The sequence below is a fragment of the Rhincodon typus genome, chromosome 9 (genome assembly GCF_021869965.1).
Source record: "Rhincodon typus isolate 14 chromosome 9, sRhiTyp1.1, whole genome shotgun sequence".
NCBI lineage: Eukaryota > Metazoa > Chordata > Chondrichthyes > Orectolobiformes > Rhincodontidae > Rhincodon > Rhincodon typus.
This window is the reverse complement of record NC_063340.1, coordinates 41,089,982-41,116,565: the sequence shown is the minus strand read 5'-3', so window position 1 is coordinate 41,116,565 and position 26,584 is coordinate 41,089,982. Positions and strand designations below refer to the sequence as shown.

General features: G+C 39.4%; 1 protein-coding gene across 1 annotated transcript in view; it reads left to right on the top strand.

The window, feature by feature from the left end:
• Nucleotides 1-25,912, top strand: part of LOC109920937 (coiled-coil domain-containing protein 85A-like) — a 652,342-nt gene extending 626,430 nt beyond the window's left edge. Inside the window, exons 3-5 of the mRNA XM_048601135.1 lie at nucleotides 11,903-12,022; nucleotides 15,810-15,993; nucleotides 19,489-25,912. Of these exons, the coding sequence (XP_048457092.1) occupies nucleotides 11,903-12,022; nucleotides 15,810-15,971 (282 nt within the window). The 3' untranslated portion in view covers nucleotides 15,972-15,993; nucleotides 19,489-25,912. The remainder of the gene's footprint in view (nucleotides 1-11,902; nucleotides 12,023-15,809; nucleotides 15,994-19,488) is intronic.
• The last annotated feature ends 672 nt before the right edge of the window (nucleotides 25,913-26,584 follow it).

Below are 26,584 nucleotides of genomic sequence, written 5' to 3'. Positions count from 1 at the left end.
CTGAAGAAGGGTCTAGGCCCGAAATGTCAGCTTTCCCGCTCCTCTGATGCTGCTTGGCCTGCTGTGTTCATCCAGCTCTACACCTTGTTATCATGGTAGAATTTCAAATTCAGGTTGATGGGTAGCAACTGCATCTCAAACCAGTGTCCTTCAATAAGGACAATTACAAAGGTATGAAGAAAGATTGTCTAAAGCCAGGTTGGGAAAATAGACTTAGGGGAAGGTCAGCAGCTGAGCAGTGGAAATAATTTCTTAAAGAAATCATAGAATCCCCACAGTGTGGAAACAGGCCATTTGGCCCAACAAGTCCACACAGACCTTCTGAAGACCATCCCACCCAGACCCATCCCCTAATCCTGTATTTCCCATAGACAATGCACCTAACCTACACATTCCTGAACACAATGGACAATTTAGCATGGCCAATCCACCTAACCTGCACATTTTTGGACTGTGGCTGGAAATCAGAGCACCCAGCAGAAAGCCACGCAGACATGGGCAGTCACCTGAGGCTGGAATCGAAACCGGGTCCCTAGCACTGTGAGGCAGCAGTGCCAACCACTGAGCCACCATGCCATCCCAGGTGTTTCAGATTTTTCATAACATTCAGCAAAAATTATTGCTTTTATTATTTCTTATTAAACAAAGCTCTGAGAAGGATGAACCACCCATGGTTAATAAAGGCCGTCAAGGAGAGAATTTAATCAAAAACCACGACATAATAAAGTGACAAAAACCTGCTGTCGACCAGAGGATAGGAATTTTTTTCTTCACTAAATTGCAAGGAATTGCATGCATCCCTATTTATTCAGCCAAAACTCCAATTAATTAGATTTTTTTTTGTCAGTGGACTACCAGAAAATGAGCTTCGTGAGCAGAATTAACTGATTAAGTGTGATGTAGATTTGAAATTACCTAAATTCAATCATCAATGAGCTTTAATACAGCATAATGATAGGAAACTAAGAAACTATGAAAGCAAGAACTTACAAGCATTGTACTTCTCCACTTTCATAAGAAGCATATCTCTATTTTGAATCAATAAATTTAGCAAAATTTAGAAGTTCATAGATAATTCACGAGTAGTTCAATTCGCATTGCAATCCGTTTCATGATTACAATGCATCTTCCTATCTTGTCAGTTACATAATTCATGAATTAGCAACAATGCTGTCTTTAGGCAATGAAATAATATATTTCTAATGCAATTGAAGTTGTGTTACACAAAAAAGCAATAAACTGAGAGTAAAGGAGCTGTCACAATTATTTGCAGCCTTGTAGGAAAAGTGTTACAAAATGTTGACAGTGAGACCAGAGAATAAAATATTTTGATTTCTCAATTTATTAGAGGATGCAGGATGATACTACCGCCTCCTGAGAAAATACATTTCAATCAGTGATAATGGAGGAGTTATTTTCTGACAATTCTGTTGAAAAGGCTGCAAACAATACAAAATAGAAAGGATAGATTTGGAGATTAAGTAGAGAGATTTGCAAGAACAGCAAAATTCCAGTCAAAAACCAAGCAAAGCCATTAAAGAAGTTATAAAGAACACAGAAGGAGTTGTCTCCAATGCATAGTATCATAACTAAAGTAGTCTTATTGCTAAAGAGATCACGTGAAGAGGGTGGGTTGCTGATAGTCTTTGTTTCAAGTGGTGGTATTGGAAATACCTCAAGGCACTTGGTGGTTAAGATTGAAGGTGTTGGAAATAAAATTTCAAACAGAATGAAAAGGATTGTCAAAAAAGTGAGATGAGGTTAAGGAGGTCAAGTATAATGTGCAACAGTGAAAGCGGTGGAAGGACTACAGTCTATCAAGCTCATGCCTCTTTATTGAGCTGTTTAACTATTAAGTCATGGCTCTTGCAAATCTCTCTGCTGCATCTCCAGATTTCTTCAGCATCCTGAAGTCAGGATCCTTCCTTGTCGGTTCTCTCAACTGGAATGAGAAATTGTCTGAATGAGAAAGAAATGTGTAGCACCCCATGGAAGCACAAATGCAGCAGAGAAGTTAAAGATATCAGAAGGGAGAATAAAGTGGTGAAAATTTTCACCCAGCCCGTAACTGAGCAACTAATGAGAAAACTGAATTAAAGAATATTCAAAAATGTCATTAACTGCTGATGTGTCTTTCAGAACTTTACGGTATCACAAAGTACATTGTAGCCAGTTACATTATCTTGTGGAATAGTCACTGTAATAATATGAAAACATGGCAGCTAATTTGAGCACAAGATGGTGGCACAAACTGCAGCAAAATATTAGCCAAACTGTTTTAGTGGTGTTGGTTGAAGAGTAAAAATAGAACATGTTGGAAAAACTCAAGCAACTCATGTAACATCCACGGAGAGAAAACAAAAACATTTCAATTTGATGATCCTTCATCAGAACCAAGGACCTGTGACAGTGGCCTCCTCAAAAGGCACAACCTTCCTATAGCACTCATTGACCTCTTCCACCTTCCGTGTCTTGCTTGATGAACCTGTGGAAGCTGAAACACGACTCAGAACTGATGTTAGAAAGGATAAAATGGCAACATTTTGCAGATGCTCATTTTCAGTTTGTGATGACAGCAACTCAACATTAAATGTTGTCATGTACCAAGTAGGCAAAGATTTGCCACTCATTTCCTCACCAACCTTGCATTGTTGCTGTTGCATCACCATATTTCTGACTGGGATCAGGCAACAGTGAAATTCTAGCTCAGGACACGTTTGTGTTTAGGTTCAGATTCACTCTGTATTGCTACCATAATTCTGTTCTTTTAGTCTGGAGTACATCAGCTGCTTAGCCTTAAATTCCTTCTCATCTCTGAGCTCAGTTTCTATTTCCATACTTCATCCATTTATCAAAGCCATGTTTTCATAACTCAGAACATTGCCTACTTACACCCATTCCTTTTCTTGACTGCTAGTGAGACCCAAATGAGTGTTTACATCATCTCTCATGCTCATTTTCTTGAACACAATATATGGCCAGAATGGTGTAACCCATTTCCCTTCAATGCCACACATTGCTTCATATCATTTCACTCCTTGCTAAGCTGCACTGCTGTTCATCTGTCTTAGTTGTTCCCTACATTTATCATAAACTCACAGGAGTATACAACACAGACTGAGGCCATGTAGTCCATCATTCTTTTGCAGGTCTTTGGTAGAGCTTTCCAATTAGCTGCTGCTCAGTCTCTCGCAGGTCTCCAGTTTTTCAATTCCTTCTGTTCTATCTGTCTTCTGCTGTATTTGAAAATATCTCTCTCTCCATTCTCCAGCCCATGCAGGAGCTCACTATTTGTTTAATCATACATCCACTCACTTCTCCTCCACTCATAGACTCCCTACCTCCTGTGTTTCGTACTTCGCCAATCACAGTTATACTTTTCTTAGATAACACAGTGTGGAGACCGACCCTGGTCCATCATTTTCTGAAGAAGGGTCTCGACCTGAAAAGTCAACTTCCCTGCTCCTCTGATGCTGCCTGGCGTGCTATGTTCCTCCAGCCCCACACTGTGTTATTTCTGACTCCAGCATCGGTAGTTCTTACTATCTCTGAGTGAGTTATACTTTTCTTACTCCAGCTTTTGATATTGAGCCTTAAATCCCTCGGCTTTTATTCTTACTGGCCCCGGTCCATCAGATTTACTCTCGATATCAGTAACCCAGGATAGTCCCAACAATGGGGCAGACACAATTGTTCTTTGTTGAAGCAAGCTTTCTACAAAATACTGCAATCATAGTCATGCATCACAAGCCTACCTGGAAAGTGCTTACAATCTCAGGTGGACTTGTCTGAGGATCAGACTGAACCAGGTGATCAGCCTGCTCTGTCTCAACCTCCATTCATTGATCAGATGACTCCTGTTCCTGAGCTAGTTATCACTCTGAGGCACATGCTGTTATATTCCTTTCCATGCAAACAGTCTGTGTGATCAATCCTTGTCAAGTCATCAGCGTTTGACCACAGGCAAGCATGACAAATGTGTCATGTCTGTTACTTTCCCTTGATCTCCCATTCATTAGGACATCTGCTTGTTTTCTTTGGAAGGAGGCTGACCACAGGCCAGCCTGCTGGGGGCTACTCAGGTGAATGATACAGTTCAGTCAAGGCATCAGGCTACTCACAAAAACTATTTCCTTGCAGCTTTTGTGTTGTCCAATCAATCATATGATATTTACACAATGCAGTTCTTTGGTCAACCGCACTTTATTTTTCAGATAAATGGTTGATTGGCGCATCTGGTATGATGTGTCTGGTTTTAACAAAATAACTGCATCACCAGTTCACTGCGTGTGCTGAGTTACAACCCTTAATACAGACTCCTTCAGAGAGCACAGAAAACGTTTAAGACATATATTTTCTATGTTTTTTTTCTCAATTCAGCTGACCCAGGAAATTAAGGGTTACTATTTATATTCTCTCTCTTCAGCTTTTGACATTGAGACTTAAATCTCAGCCCTCCCTCTCGCCTGAGCTTTCAATTGTGACTGCGCTTTTTATTACAATGCAGAATACATTTCCATTAGCTCTGGCACCTTAGAGGAAGTATTGGTGGTCCTAGTATTTAACCCTGAGAAATGCTACTGCATAATTTCCTGCCAGTTTTCTGTCCTTAAGAACATGGGGACACACTGTTGCTTCCTTGTTAATTCCATTTGCTTTAATGTTGTTAGAATTCCATTTTGAAGTACTGTGTCAATCATCATTTGCAAGTTAATAGAGTAAAGTCCTACCTTTCACACTGAATGCAGTCCTGGAAAACTTCACAAACAGTGAAATTGTAAATGGTGAACAGGTTCTTACAATGGGAGTCAATTGGATGGGCTCCAACCATCCAAAATTTTGATATCTACAGTACACAGTCCAAGATCAAAATCCATAAAATTCATTAAATATAGAATTTCTATTGTAGAAATGGTGCAAGAAGCCAACAAATATATATTGCTAGAGATAACAAGGTGTAGAGCTGGATGAACACAGCAGGCCAGGCAGCATCATATGAGCAGGAAGGCTGACGTTTCGAGCCTAGACCCTTCATCAGAAAATCTGCAGTTCCAGTTCCTACTATCTCAAATATATATTGCTATAAGACTCTCGGCAGAAGGTCATGGGTTTGAAAGTGGAGGTGAAGGAAGTGGGTGAGGTGGATGGTGATCTTGATGTGGCAGAATAGAAAAAAAGTCTTTTTTGACTACTTTGTCTTTAATTTTTGGATCGCATCAAGGTCTCAATGGAATCTAACAGCAGAATCAATCACTCTCGAAAAGACAATGCCTTTCTCCATACTTGTATCATGGTCTGTTGTACTTTTTTTCAATCCTTCACCTGATTTGGTGAGGTCAACTCAAGTATAAATTGAGCCTCCTCTTCCTTACAATTATGTTATTACATTAGTTTCACCGATTCACTGAGACTGAGGCAGTACTTCTATTCATTTGTGGCCATGTCATCAAATTCCTCCACTGCAACTTACTTTCCAGCTCAGTAATCTTGCTTCATTCAGCATCCACATTGGGGAATCTTGTGAAATCTTCCACAGCCTCAGGCCAAGCCTTTTATTTTAAAGCAAGCATTGACAGTTAGTTCTCAACCTCATCTCATGAGTCCTTAGTTATTCATATCAATGAAAGGATGTTGCCCCGGTACATTGGCTGGATAAGTGTAGTCATGCATCAAAAGCTGCGTGACTGTCTGTGAGAGAGCATGGAAGTCCATGTATATTATCAAGGATAAATAGGACCCTGAAGTCCAAGCACTGTCTCCCCTCAAATAAACCCTGTTCTCATACAGAAAGGAATTCTTGAACCAGTCATGGAACACAGCTGCAACCCAGGCACTACTGAAGCAGGGGAGGAATGGGGAACCCATTCACCAGCAGTTAAACTCCTTAAAGAGGCAAAAAGCCAGTCCAGTTCAAAATGGGATTTTCAATAATTTTTAGGGATGAAATTGAACAGTCTGATGCATGTTACTGCACACAGGTTGGGGTCATAGAATCATAGAGATGTAAGTATGGAAACAGACCCTTCAGTCCAACTCATCCATGCTGACCTGTAGGGTTCTGGCTTGCTGATTATAGGTGGTTTGTTTTACCCCACATCCCTGGTTCTGGACACTGGACTTATTTAGGAATGTGAAATGAAGAAGGCAGTAGACAGGTGTTTCAGGGTGAAAAGAATTTCTGTGCTTATTTAAATATAAAAAAAATAAGTTTAATACAAGAAGATATGGGTAAATACAACAAACAGTGAAATTCATACTATCAATTATATAGAGGATGGTAATTAAATACACTGTTAAATTAAATTCAACATTATTCGAACCTAAACAGTAGCTTCAATCACAGAAACTTTAATCAGGTTTCCTCCCCTTGAGGCCCCTACAGTGTAACCACCCACCTTCCCCTCCATGCTGGCTAGGCTGGATACTTTGGAGTCTCAGGAGTTTAAGCTCACCACTGGGGAAAACGCGATTTTGAAGTATAGCTGGCTGTTTGCGCTTACCGTACCCGGTACCTCGATGAAGAGTTCAGTCTGTGTAGACCTACAGCCTGGTTTGAGTCCGCTGATGCGGTAGGACGCGTAGTGTATTTATCGAGTGAGTACTTAGTTTTTCTTGCTTTCTGGTAGTTTTGCGGCCCAGTTTTCACCTCAGCGCATGTCTGAGGCCTTGTGGTATCAGTCGGGTCGGGGGTTTTCGGTTCTTAAGTCTGCTGGTTGTGGTCAGTTGCCGTTGGTTCCCCTGGTGCGGATCAGGCCTGTGTGGGTAATTTTTGAAATTACCGTCAGGATCCCCCTACCAGAGGTAGCTCTTGGCAGTAGCCGCTGGAATTAGCTGTTGGAATTATTCTTCTGGCGATCGCTGTTCAAAACGCTTCCCGGGGAATAGTTCTTGGGGAGGTAGCTGCTTGGGATCTCTCTTCCGGAGTTAGCTATGGGAATCACACTGTTAGGTGAGGTTGGGGCCTGCAGTTATACTGACTGTGGGCCTCTTATCTTCGTGCCAAATCTGCGCTTGCCATCATGTTACTGGTGCTCTCTTTGAAGTCACTTGGCTTCCCAATAGTTAAGAGTATGTGTGAATGAATTTTGATTGAATTTGAATGTTCGATTTCTGTATAGGCTCCGTACTGTCTGTGCTACATAGCCCGAGGTGTAAAGTTAGTTTCAGTCTAGAGTGTTGTATTTGGTTGATTGTTCTTTTTGAGTGGAGGTGTAAATTGAAATGCCAAGCTGAACAATAGTTCCAGGCAGCCATCTCTGTGTTTGTGTATTTTTCCCAGAGCTCAGCTCAGCTGTCCCCTTTATTTTAAAGGTTGTGAAAAGTCTGGGACTTTGGTCTAGTATTTTAGATGGTGGGGATTTTTGCTCAATCCTACAGACTAGATATCCTAAATAAATCTAGTTCTAATTGCCAGCATCTGGCCCATATTCCTCTAAACCCTTCGTATTCACATACTCATCCAAATGCCTTTCAAATGTTGTAATTGTACTAGTCTTTGGCAGCTCATTCAATACATGCACCACATTCTGCGTGAAAATGTTGTCCGTTAGGTCCCTTTTAAATCTTTTCCCTCTCACCTGAAACCTATACCCTCTAGTTTTGGACTCTCCTACCTTGGGGAAAAGACCTTGGCTATTCACCCTGTCCCTCATGATTTTATAAACCTGTGTAAGGTCACCCCTCAGCCTCTGACGCTCTGGGGGAAATAACCGCAGCCTATTCAGCTTCTCCCTCCAACCCGCTCCTATGATGCTGCTTGGCCTGCTGTGTTCATCCAGCTCTACACCTTGTTATCTCAGATTTTCCAGCATCTGCAGTTCCTACTATCTCTGGCAACAGCCTTGTTGTCAGAAGAAAATTCATTTCAATTGTGTCTTCTTGGGAGATTTGAGGGGTCACCTGGTGCTGGGTCAAGCACTGTTAGCTCAACCTGGGGTCCATTTTGCACCAACTTTGTCCTGCTGGTTATTTCATGAGGTGCCTGCTCTGCTCACAATGCATTTGGCACCCCCAACGAAGGTGCTGCCTGCCTTTGCCACTTCCTGGAGGAACACCATACCTCTAGTTGGCTGCCAAACTTGTCCGTCTATTTACATTTCAGATACCGTCATGAGGGTGATACAGTTCAGGCAAGGGATCATGAGCCAGAATTCATCCTGCTGTTATGTTCCTGCATCTCCTATGAGTTTCTAACTCCATATTTCTCACAATTCCACAGACATCCATCTCTGTCTACAACCTTGCTTCCACTCGCCGTGTTCCTCTGGAACACTTTTCCTATTTCTGCTCAGCTTTAGACCGCCTTCCATTCTTTGGAAAGTCCTTATTAACCCTTAACCTAGAAAAAGTGGTCAACTTTATCCCTGTTTTTGAATGTGATGTATGAGTAATCTTTGCCTGATGACCACTCATTCAATATTTCCCCCTCTTCTTTTCTTGTCAATTTCTTGTTTTCCATTACTTGGTTTTATATTTTTTCCAATCCTATTTCTTCCCAATAGACTCTGAGATCCATAACTCCGTTCTTTCTTCCTGGTGCTGCTTTCCTCCAGGTAGGTCTGACATCTGTAGGGGAAACCAATAATCCTTAAAGCACTCTCATTTTTCATCTAGAATTTATGTTTGAATTGTTCTTCCCATTTTTGTCCTTTCATGTGTCACATCAATCCATTGAACCAATGTTCTGTCGTTTTTATCATCTGTTCTTTCCTTGTTTAAAACTTAAATATAAAAGTATTATGATTAACATCCCATAATTGTGAGCTTATTTCAATTTGACTTATTAATTTCTCCTCATTAATTCACGACTGATCCATTACTACTCATTCACTCGAGTTTTCTTGACGTGTTGTTTAAGAAAAGCTTTTGAAGTACTTCCACAAACTCTGTCACGCAAACAGATTGTCCCCCCGTCAGGTTCGGTGTCAATTAGTGAGATTAGAATCCTGTGTGATGAGAACTAATGCCGTCTAAATGACCTCCAGAGTGATTGATCTTTGCTTTATATTCTAATGACCTATCACATATTCTTGACAAATGTTCCCCTTTTTATATTACAAAATCATCACTAGAGACTGCCAATTTCCAGTCCCTTCCTTTCAGCAGTATAATAATCTGCCTGATGAATTGTACTTTTTGAGATGCACTTTGACCTGCAGATCGTTCCCTTTCCATCTGCTTTCTTGAGTTAGGTTTCAGTTACTTCTTGTTGACCACCAACTCTGTCTGCTGTGAAAACCATCACCTAGGCATTTGTGTCACTCCCCTGGTTTGAAGGTATCCCATTCATTTTAGTTATCCAGTTGCTAACATAAATGAACTTCCTTAGTTTAAGAGAAGGCAATCCCAATTGTAAAACCTTCCTTTTCCCCAGTTGCTCCAATGAGGCAAGAAACATCTTCTCCCTAAACAATCGGGGTGATTTTAACCTAACGCACCCAGCAAGAGATAACAAGGTGCAGAGCTGGATGAACACGGCAGGCCAAGCGGCATCATAGGAGCAGAAAGGCTGACGTTTCGGGCCTAGACCCTTCCAGCAGGCTGCAAGCTAACTTCATCTGGGTGACTTATCACTAAAGTCTGTGTCTAACATTGGCCAAGCTACGTGCTGTAAAGATCAGAGGACCTTGGCACCAGCTTCAGCACTTATCCACCCAAATCCTCCTGCAGGTTAAAGTAGGGGCTGTGTGAATCACCCATTAACGTGCCAGATTTGTCTCTCCCTGAAAAGTCAAGCATATGGCATGGGGAGTAAAGCTAAGGTTATAAGGTTCCTGAAATTTCCTTTGGAGGGCCTTCGTTCTACTTTCATCCAGGACATGACCGTGCACAGGAAGTAAACTTATACACATTAGTACTGCCATTGATAACATGATGGAGAGTCCCTCAGTTTGAGGATGGAATTTGGTGCCACAAGGAATGTGGTCACTCTATGTGTCATGGACATGAATCTATGACCACAAAGGTCAAGGATAGGTGGGTTCTTTCTGTCAGAGATAAAAACTGAAAAGGATGTCCTTCAGAACTGAGTCAACTTTGTCAGCAGCTGTGCCAGCACGCCATTTTGGTGCTGAACATTGAGGCCCCTTACCCTACCCTCCATGCACTTCCATGTGGTGCTCGGTATATAGGAGGGCTGATTCATCAGGCTGACGGAGAGCAGTAGGTGGTAGACAGCAGGATGTTTTTTTCACCAGTGTTTCACCTTATCCCATGATACTGCCTGGCTGAACAGTTTAATGCTATGAGCGAGGCAGTAGGACAGCTGTCCTAATTTTGGCACAGATTTCCAGATGTTAATGAGGGGAGTGACCAGGCAGTCTGTGTCTTTGTCATTTCTGGAGCCTAACTTGGTGCTAGGTGGCTTACCCCGTTTTATTCTTATTTAACTCTCTGCCATGTAGACCAAATCACATAAGGATGGAAAATATTGTTCCCTGAAGGGCATTAATGAAGCACTTGGGATTTTATAATGATCCTGTTGTTCCATAATGATTATTCATGAGGCTAGCATTTGATTCCAGAGTTACTAACTAATTGGATTTTAATCCCGCCGGCTATCATGATAGGATTTGAACTTGTGTACACAATTCTCACTCCCCTGTGAGTAGGTTTTAGGCGAGATTGTCTGACAGATTGAACTTTTCCAATCTCTACTCGCACATTCCTGCCCCTGCCACAATTTAACGTGTGGTGGGGCAGGCATTTGAATGCCTTGTGCCAATTAGCTCATGAGGTGCCTATTTAATGGCCACTTCCCACCTCTGACACTATAAAAGATGTCTAGAAAAATACTCAGTCAAAATCTCACACTGCAGTAAATATTTTCCATTGTGTGAAATTCTGCATTCTTTCATCTGTGGAAGAACAGTGCTGTAAAGGTACAAATTAATTTGCTATTTTCCTCTTTTTATTGTATATTAGGTGGCAACAAAATACTGCTCAAGGTAATTGTGTGAGGATAAATGTCTCATAAATTTGATCCGGGTGGTGAGAGAGGACAGAGAAAGAGCCGCTCAAGAAATGATTACTGGAGTACCATTAGTTAGACCATCATTATAGTCAATAAGTGATGAGTCATTTTAAACTTCTATTCAGAAGGTGGCTGGTCTCTGTTTTGATATCTCTAGGGACTGACCTCCACAAGCAAAGCAGACAGTGAATGAAGCTTGTTTCAGAGATAGTAGGAACTGCAGATGCTGGAGAATCTGAGATAACAAGGCGTAGAACTGGATGAACACAGCAGGCCAAGCAGCATCAGAGGAGCAGAAAAGCTGATGTTTTGGGCCCAGATACTCGACAAATAAAACATCACAAAGGTTGCTTCTCCCTTTCAGAAGTAAATATTACAAACCATAGTGGCTGATCAGTAACAGGAGTCCAATCTATACATATATCCAGGGGTGATGGAAGGGACTGGATGTGTCTCATTATTTATTCTGTATGCATTTCTGAAGAAGGGTCTAGGCCCGAAACGTCAGCTTTCCTGCTCCTCTGATGCTGCTTGGCCTGCTGTGTTCATCCAGTTCTACACCTTGTTATATCAGTGAATGAAGCTTTCCCATTTCTATTACATTGGGCCGCTATCTTACATGCAAGTTTATCGAACAGGGGACTTTTAAGATTATTTATTATTATTAGATTTCCATCTGAGCCAGTTTTCTACAGTAAGGAGTAAGTGATACTCGACAAATAAAACATCACAAAGGTTGCTTCTCCTTTCAGAAGTAAATATTACAAACCATAGTGGCTGATCAGTAACAGGAGTCCAATCTGTACATATATCCAGGGGTGATGGAAGGGACTGGATGTGTCTCATTATTTATTCTGTATACACCATCTGAAAAAACTTAATTGAAAAGAATTGGACTAAAATTCACAATGCATAAACTGTTCTTTACAGGCTCCGTATAGGCGGATGTCAGGAGCTGATGGGACATTGTCATCTCCAAGTCATCAAGGTGTAAAATGTGGATCTAATTCATCGCCACAGAAACCCGAAGCTGTAGTTCATGCTATCAAGGTACGAGTCACTCTCAAACAGTTCAAACAGTTAAAACATTGTAGAGTATGGATTCCTATCATAAATGTACTCACCCAGATTAAAAATAACATAAGTTGTGTTATCATTCAAGCTACAGATAGGGAAGTGAGCAGAGACCTTGCGGTGTGGGCACCCCATCCCATTGACTTGCAACTCTCAAAGGTAGGATGCTGTGCTGAGCTAATTAATGCCCTGAAGGCTACTAGATCCTTGCAGGTCAACTTACTGGTGTGAGGGAAGGCTTACCCTCCACCTTTTCACTAATTGGGTGTTAGCAGGTTCTTGTTACAACAAGAAATTCAAACTAAGTCAAGAGTTATGTTTTGTTCCCAAAACACTCTGCTGAGAAAGAGCAGTTTCAATGAGCTCTTACCGTTCACTGTTTTAACAAGTTAATAACAGAGGAAGGGTCTAGGCCCGAGGCATCGGCTTTCCTGCTCCTCTGATGCTGCTTGACCTGCTGTGTTCATCCAGCTCTACACCTTGTTATCTTAAAAATAACCTCAGTTGCTTGGAATGACCATGCCAGACTGTAGCAGCTACACAAGTGGAGCTTGTGAGGGCAGAGAGAGGAACCTGTGGTATTCATTGAGGCATTGTTCACGGAGGTACAAAGGTGAGACACACGTTTCCACAGTGACCAGGCGGCTCTGGACAAAAGTAATAATGGGAAAGTGAGGTTAATTCCGGAATCTGGCGTCAAAAACTTAGCAATATTAATTTAAGGAGCATGAAGTGGTCAAGGTCATCATTGCAAGACATTTTGTGCTGCATCATTGACATCTTGTATTGTTAAATTTAATGCACCCCCGTTAGTTGTCTCTGCACTTAGGAATCGTGCCTAATATCCACATAATGCACATCACCCTCACGCACCTTCCAGCCTCATATTTCGCTTGCACTACTTTCATATGTCTGCAGCTATTCCGCTGTGGAAGGCACATTACCCAAGCACAGTGCAACACAATTAACGGCATTCTGTTCTCTCTCTTGCAGGACACAATGACACACAATAGGATCTTGCCAGGAATGGAGGGTTTGAGATGCTAGATAGGCTGGGATGTTTTTCACTGGAGCGAGGCTGTTGAGAGCTGACCTTATAGAGATTTTTAAAATCATGAGGGGCATAGATAAGGTGAATGGCAGATGTCTTTTCCCTCGAATGGGGGATTTTGCAACTAGGGGGCATATTTTTAAGATGAGAGGAGAAAGATTTAAGAAGGGCATGAGAGGCAACTTTTTTACACAGCGAGTGGTTTGTATGTGGAATTAACTTCCAGAAGAAGTGATGGATGCGGGTACAGCTACAACATTTAAAAGACATTTGGATAAATATATGAATAGGAAATGTTTGGAGGAGTATGGTCCAAGCGGAGGCAGATGGGACTAGTTTAGTTTGGGAATATAGTCGGCATGGACTGGTTGGACCGAAGGGTCTATTTCCATGTCGTATGTCTCTCTGACTCTATGACTTGTAAATCCTCAGCCCCATGGTAAAAGCTGGTTCTCAGCTAGCTGCAACAGAGCACAAATGGCATCGCTGAGTACAATGACGATGTTGTTATGGTCCTATTTTTTACTCTGCTTCTCAGTTTCTAGCAGGCATCATACTGCTGGTAGGTATGATGGGCGAAATACTGATGGTGTGACATGACCCTCTTGCCTTCTAACTCACCCCTCTTCCCTAAGCCAAACAGCCCTCTTTCAGACTTTATGGTTCCAGACACCCAAGCAGCAACACCTTCCCAGCTACAGCAGCCCGAGGAGGACAGAGAACAACTCCACATCCAGACAGGTTACAAGGGAAACAATGTAATTCACTCAGAAAAGGAGAGGGTAATTAACTGCAGAGCACTATCTGACCCCTACCAAATGATTCTTGATAGAAGTGCAATTATATGGGTTTCAGTGAAGATCAAGATCAGGCTCCTATATTAAGGACACTCATTGTTGAACCTCCTCACTTACCAGCTAGGTAGCAAACATATGGCATTGTGACCGACTGTACAGTAGGAAAATCCCACTCAAGATTCCTCCATCTGCAAACACCACTGATATATGGAGATTATTTAGTCATTCATCTCTGATGACGAGGTCTACTGTGAGTAAAATTGTTGGTATGAGTATCTATTGTACTCAAACTACACAGGGTAATTCATTTTATGTAAAGCATGCGATGATGTTTATGAGGTATATACTTTTTTGGCCTATCAATTCAAGTCTTTGTTTTCAGCTGTTATATTTGACAAATTTTGCCAGGCTTTTCCTGAGTCAGTCCAGGTCAATTTTCAGAAAGATGTACACCATGTCAGTACAGTATATCAGAGCAACATTCAGCTAATGATAACTGTGAAAGAAATATTTAAATGTTAAGGTAGTCCTTCTGAACTTTTGACTATGTTAAGTATCTTATATTACCTATTCTGAACATACATTACATCACAGATTTTTTTTTATATGGGAGGAGAAGTATCTTGGCCTTAAGAACATTTCACCCTATATAGGTTGAAAACTGGAGGAACAGTTCACCAATCAAATGATTAATTTCTCAGAGCAAATGAATATATTCTGCTGTTTACAGTAATCCTTCCTCCCACTACATTTATCAAGTTCTTTTACTAATTCCTTGTCCTCTCAGTCATATGAGCAGTCAGAACAGCACTTTGATATGCTCAGTATCAGTTTACCTGAAGGCAATATATATGTAAAATAAATAATGTGGAGGTGCTGGTGTTGGACTGGGGTGGACAAGGTCAGAAATCACACAATACCAGGTTATAGTTCAACAGGTTTATTTGAAAACACAAGCTTTCTGAGCTTCACTCCTTCTTCAGGTGTTAGTGAGAGAGGTAGTATCACACACAGAATTTATAAGTAAAAGATCAAAGGGTTACACCACTGATGATTGATTAATTGATCAATTAAAACCTTCTAACTGATTAAAGATTTAACAGCATCTTCGGTTTGTTTAATACATCCTCATCAGTGGTGTGATCCTGTGATGTTTTACTTATAAATTCTGTGTGTGATACTACCTCTCTCACTAACACCAAAAGAAGGAGCGAAGCTCCAAAAGCTTGTGTTTTCAAATGAGCATGTTCGACTATAACCCAGTGTGGTGTGATTTCAGACTATGTAAAATAGTGGGTTCATATTTGCTGTTTATCTCAATCTCACCACTTTTACTTGGTTTTCTAGAACAAATGAAATATCAGGTGATTGTTAACAGTGCTAATCTCCGCTAATACACAAATCATAACATGTACCACGTTTCCCACAATGCCTAGTGCTTTCTAGTTTGAAAATTCAATCTCCAGTCTCCTTTCAAATCACTTTAATCTTTTAGAGTGTTGTTTTCATGCAGTGAATACAGCATCTAGATTCAGAATAAAGAATGTCACGTAGTCATATTAGTCTGTTGTTGCAATAATGAAATCACATAGATGAACTCTGCAATGATTCAGTAGCCAATGTATTTTTACTCCTTCACACTCATTCTTGCAAAAAGGAGTGTGTAATTTAAAATAACATTTGAGACAAATTTTCATCTTGACATTCCATTAATCAACTTCAAAACTAAGATATACTGTCATTTGTTTGTCTCTACAATTGTGAATTCTGTTTCCAAACATGCCTAATGACATCTTTTAGATACTGACATATACAAACATATATAAATTCTTGTCATGTGATGACAGCTGTGCTCTACCTGTTTTGCTTCATGCTCCTGCCTATAATATCTTTATTTGCATATTTTTAATCTTAGGTCGTGGAAGTGCATGAAAAAGACAAAGATGAAGACTACGAGAATGACCTGAGTGAAACAGAGAAAGCAATAGTCAGAGAAATGTGTAATGTGGGTAAATTGTGCCACAGTATTCAGCTGTTGCTGTGTCTGCCACCTAACTCTCATTTAGTGGATCCTTAGTCCTTGAAAATGAGCACAGCAAGTAAGGATAAGAATTTAACAAAACACTTGTTATACTTTTATTAGACAGCTTTTTGTAAAAGAGAAAAAGTCCAGTTAAAAAATTAGTTTTTTTTGTTTCATTGCAGGCATAGCAGACATGTTAACACTCTTAGGGTGTTGCTTATAATATTCTCCATACTAATCCAAAAGTATGAACCTAATGCTAACTTCAAATACACATCTTAATTTAGCGTTACCATTGTAATAGGTAAAACTAATTCCTAGTTTTTAGAAACTGGTTTTGGGCAAGTTTAGATTATGAACTTTTCACATGGATTTAAAATCCATACGAGAGACGTTTGTCCTGAGGGGAGTGGAGTTCAACTCCTAATCAAATGTATTTTATAGTCTAGTCATTCCTAAGTATCGTGTAAACTTTAGGTGCCTCAAATATTTACCCAAAAAGGCAATGTTAGTGAAAATGAAATAGCTTCAACATTTTTATGAAATTGACCAGTATGTGAATGAATAGTGACATTTTTAGATAGTTTAATTAGATCTGCATCCAAAGTGATGATGCGTAATCAATGACTCATGACAGTGCATCAGCACTGTTTTACAAACTCTGTCAGGTATTGTATTGATATCTAGTGAACTACCTAGACAAAGCTGTAAGAAACTTATTTTCAAGGGAGTGTTTTCATGAAATGAACGAAGAGTGTTGTTATGATTAAGCAGGCGAGTTTTTCGGTCTGTTGAATACCAAACAAACTCATGAAAATTTGAGAATTTAAATTTTAGGCAAAAGGCAAAGGATGGACTTTTCCAAGAGTAATACAATGAAGAGGATTATGACATTAACACTGCTTGCTGGCCATGGTTCTGAATTTAACAGTGAATAGCTGTCCCAAGCTATCTGCTGGCATTTCTGAGTTTAAATGAGAAAAGAGTAATTGTAAAGGAGACTTACTGTACTGCTTCTATCAGACCCATTCTAAAACAAACGTAGAATATATGAAAAATCCAGGTCTTTTGAGCCAAATGTTAGAATCATAGAGTTTTAGAGACGCAGAGTCATACAGCATGGAAACAAACCCTTCAATCCAACCCATCCATGCTGACCAGGTATCCCAAACCAAAGTCGTCCATTTGCATGCATTTGATCCGTATCCCTCTAAATCTTTCCTATTCATGTACTTGTCCAAATATCTTTTAAATGTTGTAGCTGTACTTGCATCTACCAGTTCCTCTGGCAGTTTATTCTACATAAGAACCACCATCTGTCTGAAAATGTTATCCCTTGGGTCCCTTTTAACACAATATTTTCACACACAGACCTCAAAACGTTGCCCTGTTATTAATATCACTGCTTGCACTTTAAGTGCGACTTACACAACAGCAGTGCATTTGAGAATAGATTTTAGTGTTTTCACAATGCTGCAAACATGAAATGTAAATTAATTGCTAAAACCCATTGCTGAAAGATACTCAGCATTTGGTTGTGAGATCCAGGATTGATAAAAAGTGGTGGACACTGAGAGCCACCCATCTACCCAATCCTCCAAACCCTCTCTTCCTTTACAAGTTCCGCCATTGCACAAGATCTGTCCTGGTAGCACTCACCCATGCTGGGCCATCCACAATCCTGGGCCTCAGATGAGTGCAATTTCAGTAGCTGCTTTCATCTCCCTGGTGGTGCTGTCCTTTAGTGAAGAACTACCAGCTTCTGATTGGCCATAATGATATAGCTCCTGTGCAGTACCTTAAACATTTGGGAATTATCTGAAGGAATTGTAATTCCAGAAGAATTACTTTTAGGTAGCATCTGCTATATCCTCTTACATAGTCATCAGTTTTCAGGTAATGCCCCTTTCTCAAAAAAAACTTGCTGTTGTGGACAAGATGAAACTACAAAACCTACTGCAAAATTAAGCTTTGCTGGTTTATTCAGCAAGTGATGAAGTTCATAACATAATCAATCTGATGCATTCCTTAGTGTTATGCTGCCTGCAGACATCAAAAAATGGTTTCCTGATTCTCCCAAACAATTCAATTTGCTTGAGAAATGTAATTACGCACAACAAAATTCCATCAAGTGGCAATTTTGTGGTTCTTAAACAGTTTTATCACTAAAATTCAATCAAATTTTGTCTGGAAGAGCTTATTAAAAATGAGTGTTGACTGTTTAAAGATATCAAAAATCAGATTTATGCAATATCTTCACACACACACCTCAAAATGTTAACATATCATTAATATCACTGTTTCTATTTTTGCGAAATGTTTGGAAGCAGTGATCAATTTGCCTGAGATGAATTGTAATCCCCGAAAGATACACTGTTACAGACAGTTTGGTCTGCTGCAGAAAAGTTAGGTTGTCAATTTTATAGCTGTTGCATGATTTCTGCAAGGTAGGTGTAACATTTCTGCATAGGAGCCTAATGCTGCATGGTTAGTCTGTTTACTTCCATCAATTGCTGTTCATCTAATTCATAACTTTAGATAGTTTTCCAAATCAGCGCATTTTTTCAAACTGATTGCATCTTAACAGACTTCAGGATAAAACTTATTACTACTCCCTTTGTCAAATTAGCAAGATTGTGCTGAGCAATCTTCATTCATTAATATATATATACCACTTTATCCAGTGTGATTGCTGAGTCATTCATCCATCTATGCACAGTTAGCTGGTAGGAGGATCATGTTCAGTCTTGCCAGCATTCATTTTCATTTATGGTTCTTGCTCCAAAGCATTATCCAGAAATAGTATCTAGATGAAAAATAGTTACCTGGGAAGCATCATATATAGTATTAAAATTTCTGTCAACACTGCTAATTTTTAAAAGGTGTGAACTTTAGAGTAGCCACTTGAAAGGATTGCACAGTGAGACTTTATACTTGAAGACTTTCACTATAACAGACAGGCTAAAATCAACTGAGACCAAAACAGACCTGAAGGCAACTGAAATACTAAGCTACAGAAGAGATATTCCTTATTAACTCCCTACGTACCCTACATTATGTGCACACAGCAAAAATGTAATTCTGTGTTTACAAAGCTGAAGCTCCCCCTGGTTTGGTCTCATCTCTCTGACTCACCGTAATGAATCTTCCAGTGTCCTTTTAGACAATTTGCTCAATTGTCTGACCATAATAGAATGAATATCAACTAGCGAACTACCCTCTGGGAACTCCTTGGGTGTTTAGCTTTCATACTCTTTACTGCCTTAACTGAGAGTTTGTCCATGCCAGCACACTGCTTGATGATTAAACCAAAAGCAGACCTTTACTTCTGGTTGGCATGTTAGTACCTGTTGTGGGTCTTCTCCTCCAAATCTTCCTCTCTCTGTCTCTGTGAGTCTGTAAGTAACAAAGCCAGCAGTTTCCTCCTTGGTCCAGACATTTAAACTTGCATCTTACTGTGAAACATTTTCTATTTGAACTTCTGTCACCATGTAAAGTAGATTACATTGGTGTGCCTTTTACTAGGAGGCCACATCCCCTCCAAAATAACCTACTTTGCTTTGAATCATAGGAGAACACTTCCATCATCAAGTCTCAAAGTAACAAAGACACAAATGAGGATATCAGCTGCAGAGAGATGAGGCAGGCATGGAATTGAGCAACCTAATAGAGGGGAAAGGAGGCACGCTTTGTGATGAAACAATTATATGGTTGGAAACTTATGTTTGGATCAAGCAGAACACTGAGTCATGAAGTCTTGCTAGGCTTAATACAGTAACAAGGGATGGAAATAATTTCCACAAAGTTGAGTTTGTGCAGGAATCAATGGCTTTAGTCCTCATAATATTCAGTTTGAGAAAATTGCTGTTGATCTAAGTTGGGAACTCAATAAAATGTGTGTCACAATGGACAGTGGGGAAGTTGAGAGATGTTGTAGTGAGATAGAATTGAATATTGTCTGTAAACATGTGAAACCTAATGTTATGATTTTGGGTTGCATCGCTAAGAAATAGTATCTAGATGATAAGTAGTTATCTGGGAAACATCAGAGGTAATAGGGTGAGGAGCAGCAAATAACTACTCCAGGTAACTCTGGTTCTGCTCAGAAAGCTAAAACTCAAGGACACAATTTATTTTACTCCAGGGCAATAATAAAAGACACAGATGAGGAAATTGCAGCTGCCATGCTCATTTTTTTTCTCCTTATTTGGGAAATTTATCTTTGATTTTGAAGGTTGGAAAAGTCAGTCAACTACTTAAAAACAAAAAGGGTGGGTGGGAAGGAGTAAGATGATAACTACAACCTGTCAGGTTGTGTTCATCCAGCTCCACACCTTGTTATTTCTGTCAGGTTAATGTTGTCTGGAGGGGGGTGATTGGAAGGTATCATCATGGGAGTGAGAGATCTGTGAGACCATTTGGAGAAGGAGGTGTGACTTTATGAGAGACCTGTGACAGCCAATTGGAGTGTGCTCTGTCAGCGTTTGAGGTAGATGGTAGATGTATGAGAGCAGAGACAGGCTGGGCAATGGGAAACATGTGAGAGTGTGAGGAGGGTGGAACCGTGGTAGTATTTCACACTCTCACGTGCAGAGTTGTTAAGCTCAAAGAGCCATTACATTCTCAGAGCTTGCAGAATTTTGACTCTCGATTTGGAAAGCTATGCACTAGAATGAATACAATAGGGTCGATATGAACAATCTATTGTTTTCCAATGATGAAATCCATAAGGAACACTCTTAAAAGTTACCATGATCTAACTGAATTGGAAAATATGGCCCAGAGATTGAACAGTGTACTTGTATCCCTATAGTCCCTTGAGGGTATGAGCAAATCAAGAACAACAAAGAATTTGTTAAAATTTGCCAGTTGCTCCTTAAGGATCTTTACCGTGAAGGGTGACACAATAAATGAGACGCAGTGGATTTGACATTCTGAGAATTTGTCAAGGCAAGAATGAAGGAGTATTGAGCTTTATTTAAACTTGTTCTTCTTGACCTGGGATACTTTGAACATAACTTAACCAGTATTTGATTGATTGCTTTGAAAAATCACACAGAAAGGCAAAATCTAGTCAGCTACAGATTGTTTTAATGGAAATTCAAATCTATAAAAAGTACATTCATGGAAGCTTGGAAAAATATTCACATCAGCACCCTAGTTGAAATAATTGAAGCATATAAACTGACATCCCATAAACTACAAACTGTTAAGTTACTTGAAAATCAGGACATGCATGACTTCCACGATTCCATTTTTTTTTTACTTATTTTATCCTTAATATTTTAACTTACATGTTTGTATATGTTTTCAAACAGAACAATAATTGAACAAATTTCTTTAAATAACAATTTATTCCAATGTAGATTTTCAAATACATATTATCCACTTCTAGTTTTGTCCCAGCTGGTTTTACATATTCCAGTATTAGAACAATTACATTTTTTTGGAAATGCAAAATCTCATCTGGGCTTTGCTCCCCTTTATTATGGATATTATATAGTTGTCTTATATATTTTAAGAATGAAGTATATTAAAGAAGACATTGTAGTGAATTGATTTTTGTTAGTTTTGCCAATGAAAAGGAATTCTACAACATGAAATTCTATGTTGCCTTCTGAATGCATGTTGAAATGCATCCCTGACATGCTAGTGTGAAATAAACGCACAGATTGTTGTGCAATATGTTCTAAGCTGTACAATCTTGAAATATTTTAAGCCTACTTTAATTTTAGCTGATTATTTATGATGGAATGCCTTCATCTTTATCAGTCAGTATTAATCAAAAGTGTTCATCTTCTGTGCACTTTGACAGGATTGGTATAAATATATGGTTCAAACCCTGGAAGTGTTTGTAACCTGTTGTTTTAGTCATGCGGAATGTTTGAATGTATTAACATTTCAAAACAACCCCAATCTGAGTGTTTATGCCTTTATATTATTTTAAGTAATATGATGACTTAACATATTCACTACCAAACTGGTGTGTTATCCTGACCTCCCAAATTACTACACAATAGTCAGTCAAGAAAATCTTGTGAATTCCCATATTTTAATTCATTAGATTATGGGTGTAAAGGTTGGCTCGAAAACTTTATAAGCATCAAAACAACACTGCATAATAATCTTTTAAATATAAAGATATTAATTCTGGTATATTGGCCCATTTCCTATTTGATTAAACAGCCCGTTACCAGATTATAAAAACAAATGTATTTCCACTCTCCGGAGGGACCATGGCACCTGCAACCATTCCTTTCAGCTCATTAATTCAGGGCTTTGTGTTACTTCTTCATTACAGATCAAATAGTCTGAATTGGGTTTTGTAAGCCCTACTGAAGTGCTGTGTTCAGCCAGACAGTCAAAGATTCTACAAGCGCAGTATTAGCCGAATTTCTCTATGAGGAGAGAACTGATGTTAAATGAATATGGATGGCATAGTCATTTCTTTACACCAATATGAAAATATGCAAGCCACAACAATAGGACATGTAAATGGATTGTTCTTTTGAATCAACTATCCTTCAAAATGGTCAAAGCCTCTTGTCAAGCAAGCTAGTTGCAGACTGCTTATGAATTAATATGGTGCTTCAGTGTTTCAGAGATTCTTAGTGTGAGACAGTTTCCCTACTCCCAACAGGTTGCACAAAATGAGCAGATAAGAGAGCGAGAGAAGTCCCAACCATTCATACAGGAGTTACCTGAGGAATAGTGCCTTGACTTGATCTCTCTTGGAAGATCACTGACTCTTTTTTGAACTGCATGGCTGTTCTTGGGATCTCTAAGGCATCTAAATATCCTATTATGAGGCCTCCTGCGTCACACTAACAGTCTGTCCCTCAAAACATTATTTCAACCAGGAAAATATTCAAGGAATAATTACAAATATGCAATTTTCATCCTATTGCCAACTGCCCTATATCTTCAGACTAAGTTATTGTCACTATTAATCTCCAAAAATATGGGCAGCTCTCCGTTTTAATTAGATTCAGCATTTCAAATACAGCAGCAATAATCTGTTTCTCTCTCCCTCCTTTCAATGATAAAGGAGCCTACCCAAATCTGCAGCAAAAATCAATGGGAAGATGGTGGAGTTATCTAGACCAGTAAAACTCTCTTATAGCTAACTTGCTTACGGGGGTGAAATCCAGCCATTTGTTTTCTGAAAAATACTTACGAAAGGATTTGGAGATAGTAAGAACTGCCGATGCTGGAGTCAGAGATATTTCTGAAGAAGGGTCCCGACCCGAAACATCAGAATTCCTGTTCCTCTCATGCTGCCTGGCCTGCTGTGTTCCTCCAGCTCCACACTGTTTGATAATGTTAGTATCTTCTGACAGAAAAAGATGGTGACATTTGAGTCATTTTTCTCAAAAAAAATGGTGCTCACTTCAAGTAGTGAATATGTTAAGCATATTTAAAATTGCTGTACAAGATGGCTGAATGTAACAGACTATGGTGGTGCTTGCGCTTTTACATGTGATTTTTGGAGAAAAATGCATTTACTCTGTATATCAGTAATAGTAGGGTGCAATGGAATTAAGAAACTTGAGGTCAAATTATTATTAAATGAAAATATAAATTATATAGACTGTTGTGAACTCTTGCAAAACTTTCAAAAATGAAACGTTCCGAAGCAATGTTCCCTCAAACGTCTGGTTGCTATGCTTAGTCAGTTTGTTGTTAGACAAGTCCCCTTTAAGCTTTGTGGGGCCCACTTCTGCACATCTTAAGGGAATGTTGATCGTGCGTAGCCTGTTTGTTCCCTGTGCAACAAATGCCTAGTTGTTGTGTGGCCATACACCTACACAGTTTCAAGGAAACATTGTTCCTATAGTCTTTCCCAGCTGAAATGTGACATTATGACCAAAGTTTGTCATTAATCTTATGAAATTTGGTATAGTATCATTCTTTACCTTTTTTTAACTTCTGACATATTCCGCAGCTAACTTTTTTTCCAAACCTCCAGCTACAAGCCCATCCCTGTGCATGAGTTGGGAAGGCAGTCATTCATAGAGCAAAATGAAGCTTTTAGAAGCTGGACCAGACTCTCTGGTCTTTTGTTCCTCATGATTTACTTTTGTGAATGTTTTAACTTATAAAATTAGGGAAAATTAATGCTATCAAATCTATACAATTTCTATTTATGTCACCCAGTATCAGCATCAATAACAATTCGGTTAGATGTAGAGTAACACTCCCTTTATTCTGTCACAACAACACTTTTTAATCCTTTTTAACACTTTTTAATTTCTATCAATTACTATTAAATCAGAATATTGTCTCGTTTTTGCACTCAGTAAAGGACTGGGAAAAGCTGGTTTAACACACCTCATGGGAGACTCTTAGTACTTTTACCTCATCAATCTGGGATGAACTGAAATCACACTGCCCTTGATGAAACAAAAGAAGGAAAGACTTGCTTTTATTTCATGCCCTTTGAAGTCATTGGCCGGCCCAAATGATTCACGGTAAATGAAGCACTTTTGAAATATAGCTACCACTGGAATGTAGGGAAAATGGTGATCAATTTTTAACTCCAGCTTAAAGATTTAAAGCCAACGCAGAATTTTGAAATAAAATGTCATACATTCTTGGGTTCCAATATTTGTGAAATATACATCTGTTCAGTTTATAATGAATGAGTAACACAACAAGAACCTGTCTGTCATTCTGCTTTTTGTTTGGCAGAGTTTAGCAATCTCACTCATAGAGGGTATAGTGAAAGGTGTATTACAAATGCATGATTAACAAAAGTGCAAAGAAGCTCCTGTTCTTAAAATCTCACACTGTGGAAGTAGGCTATTTGACCCATCCATTCCACACTGACTCGCTAAAGAGCATCCCACATCAGACCTACCACCCCCAACTTGTGACTTTGCATTTCCCATGGCCAATCCACCTAACCTGCACAACTTTGGATTGTGGGAAGAAACTGGAGTACCCCGAGGGCACCGCACAGATATAGATAGAAATGTTCAAACTCCACACAGTCACCTCAAGGTAGATTTGAACCCAGGTCCCTAGTGCTGTGAGGCAATGGTACTAACCATTAAGCCATTGTACTGCCTTGTTTGGAAAACTACAGGAAATTTGGTTAATTTGGACAAAGGATTAGTATTTTGCAGAGAGAAATGCACAGCAATTCACCCAATGAGAGCAACAGTGTTCACGAAACAAAATAACCTTCTTTTTCACAATGAGATTCAATAGGTATATTGGCATTACTCCAGACCAGAAGTTAATCGGCTTATGTCCTGGGCAGTCAATAGCTAGAGCTTCAGCTTAATTAGGTCTGTCACTAGTTGCCAGGAAGATTGTTAAAGTAATAAACTTGTTGTTGGCTTGATTTAACTCAATTTGCCAACATCTTGTCTGTTCCTAGCACATCCATAGGAGTATTACTAGTAAGTGTAAAAGTAGGCAAACAGATCTCCCTGTGTGATTTAAAAGGCCTCATATTGTGAATGGACCCATGAAAAAATGAATTATAATGGATTCTCCTTCTGAGATAAATATCTGGGACAATTTACAATAATTGAATGGCATTGAGGGGAAATGGTTTCCTCATAAAATTTTTTGACAGTTTTGCAATCAGGCCATCTAAACATTTAACTAACAGAATAGCTTCAAATGCTAAATGGAGTCACTTTCTGTCTGAGGTATTGTTTTAGTGCTAGCTATGAACACAATGTACAAAGACCATGCAAATGTAAATAAATTTCTGACAATTTCTTTCTTGCCTCGTTTTACTCCATTGTAAAGGCCTTAAGAATTTAATTGTCTTTGCACACCTATTAATTCTGAAATTGTAACACATATCCAAGTTGTTGTGCCTGCGGTGTTTAGCTGCAGTTCAAATTTGAAACGCTTTTGGGAAATAACATGCTATGTAAATTTTGTGGAAATTTTTGATATTGTGTTATTTTTTTACACCCATGATACAGTCAAGTATGTATCCATAAATGTAGCATTAATAAAACATGGACCACTTATTGTCTTCATTCTGTCCTTTTTGTACACAATACAATAAGAGATGTAGTATGTGCAGTCTTGAGTATGTGTGTTCCATTTTTTTGGTGCAGAAATCTATACTATTTCACAGCAATTGATGACTAAGTGCAAGTTCCTTTTGTTATATTTGCTCAGTGGTTGATGAGTAGTGTGATACCATATTGTATTGTCAACCTAATGTTGAACCCACATTGGAATTTTGCAACGACATGGCCTCCTGACAACCTGAGTAGTGCAATTGAGTCATGCAGTCCAGAAAGCTCACAACTTTTACTTGAAGCCATGTAGAATTAGGAGTGGTAAAGCTACACTTTGCACGTCTCACTCGGAGAGAGAAAAATAAGCCTGGAGTCATTCTCCTAACTGTTCGTAAGTGATTCCAACTGGAAGTGTGCATTTGTAGATGCCAGGATTGTCCTTGGCTGTGATACCTCATTGCTTAGGCTTACAAACCAAATGGGCAAGTGCCTGAAGGTGATGAGTGCTGTGGAATCAACCATCAGGACAAATTTAACAGATCGTTAGGATGTGAAATTGTCCTCCAATGGCTGGAAAATCAAATGTGTCACAAATATGTGTGTACGTGCATTGACACCCAAAACTAATCACGCAACCCAAATTCCAAAACCCTCTTGCTTGGTGTAAAGTTGTAC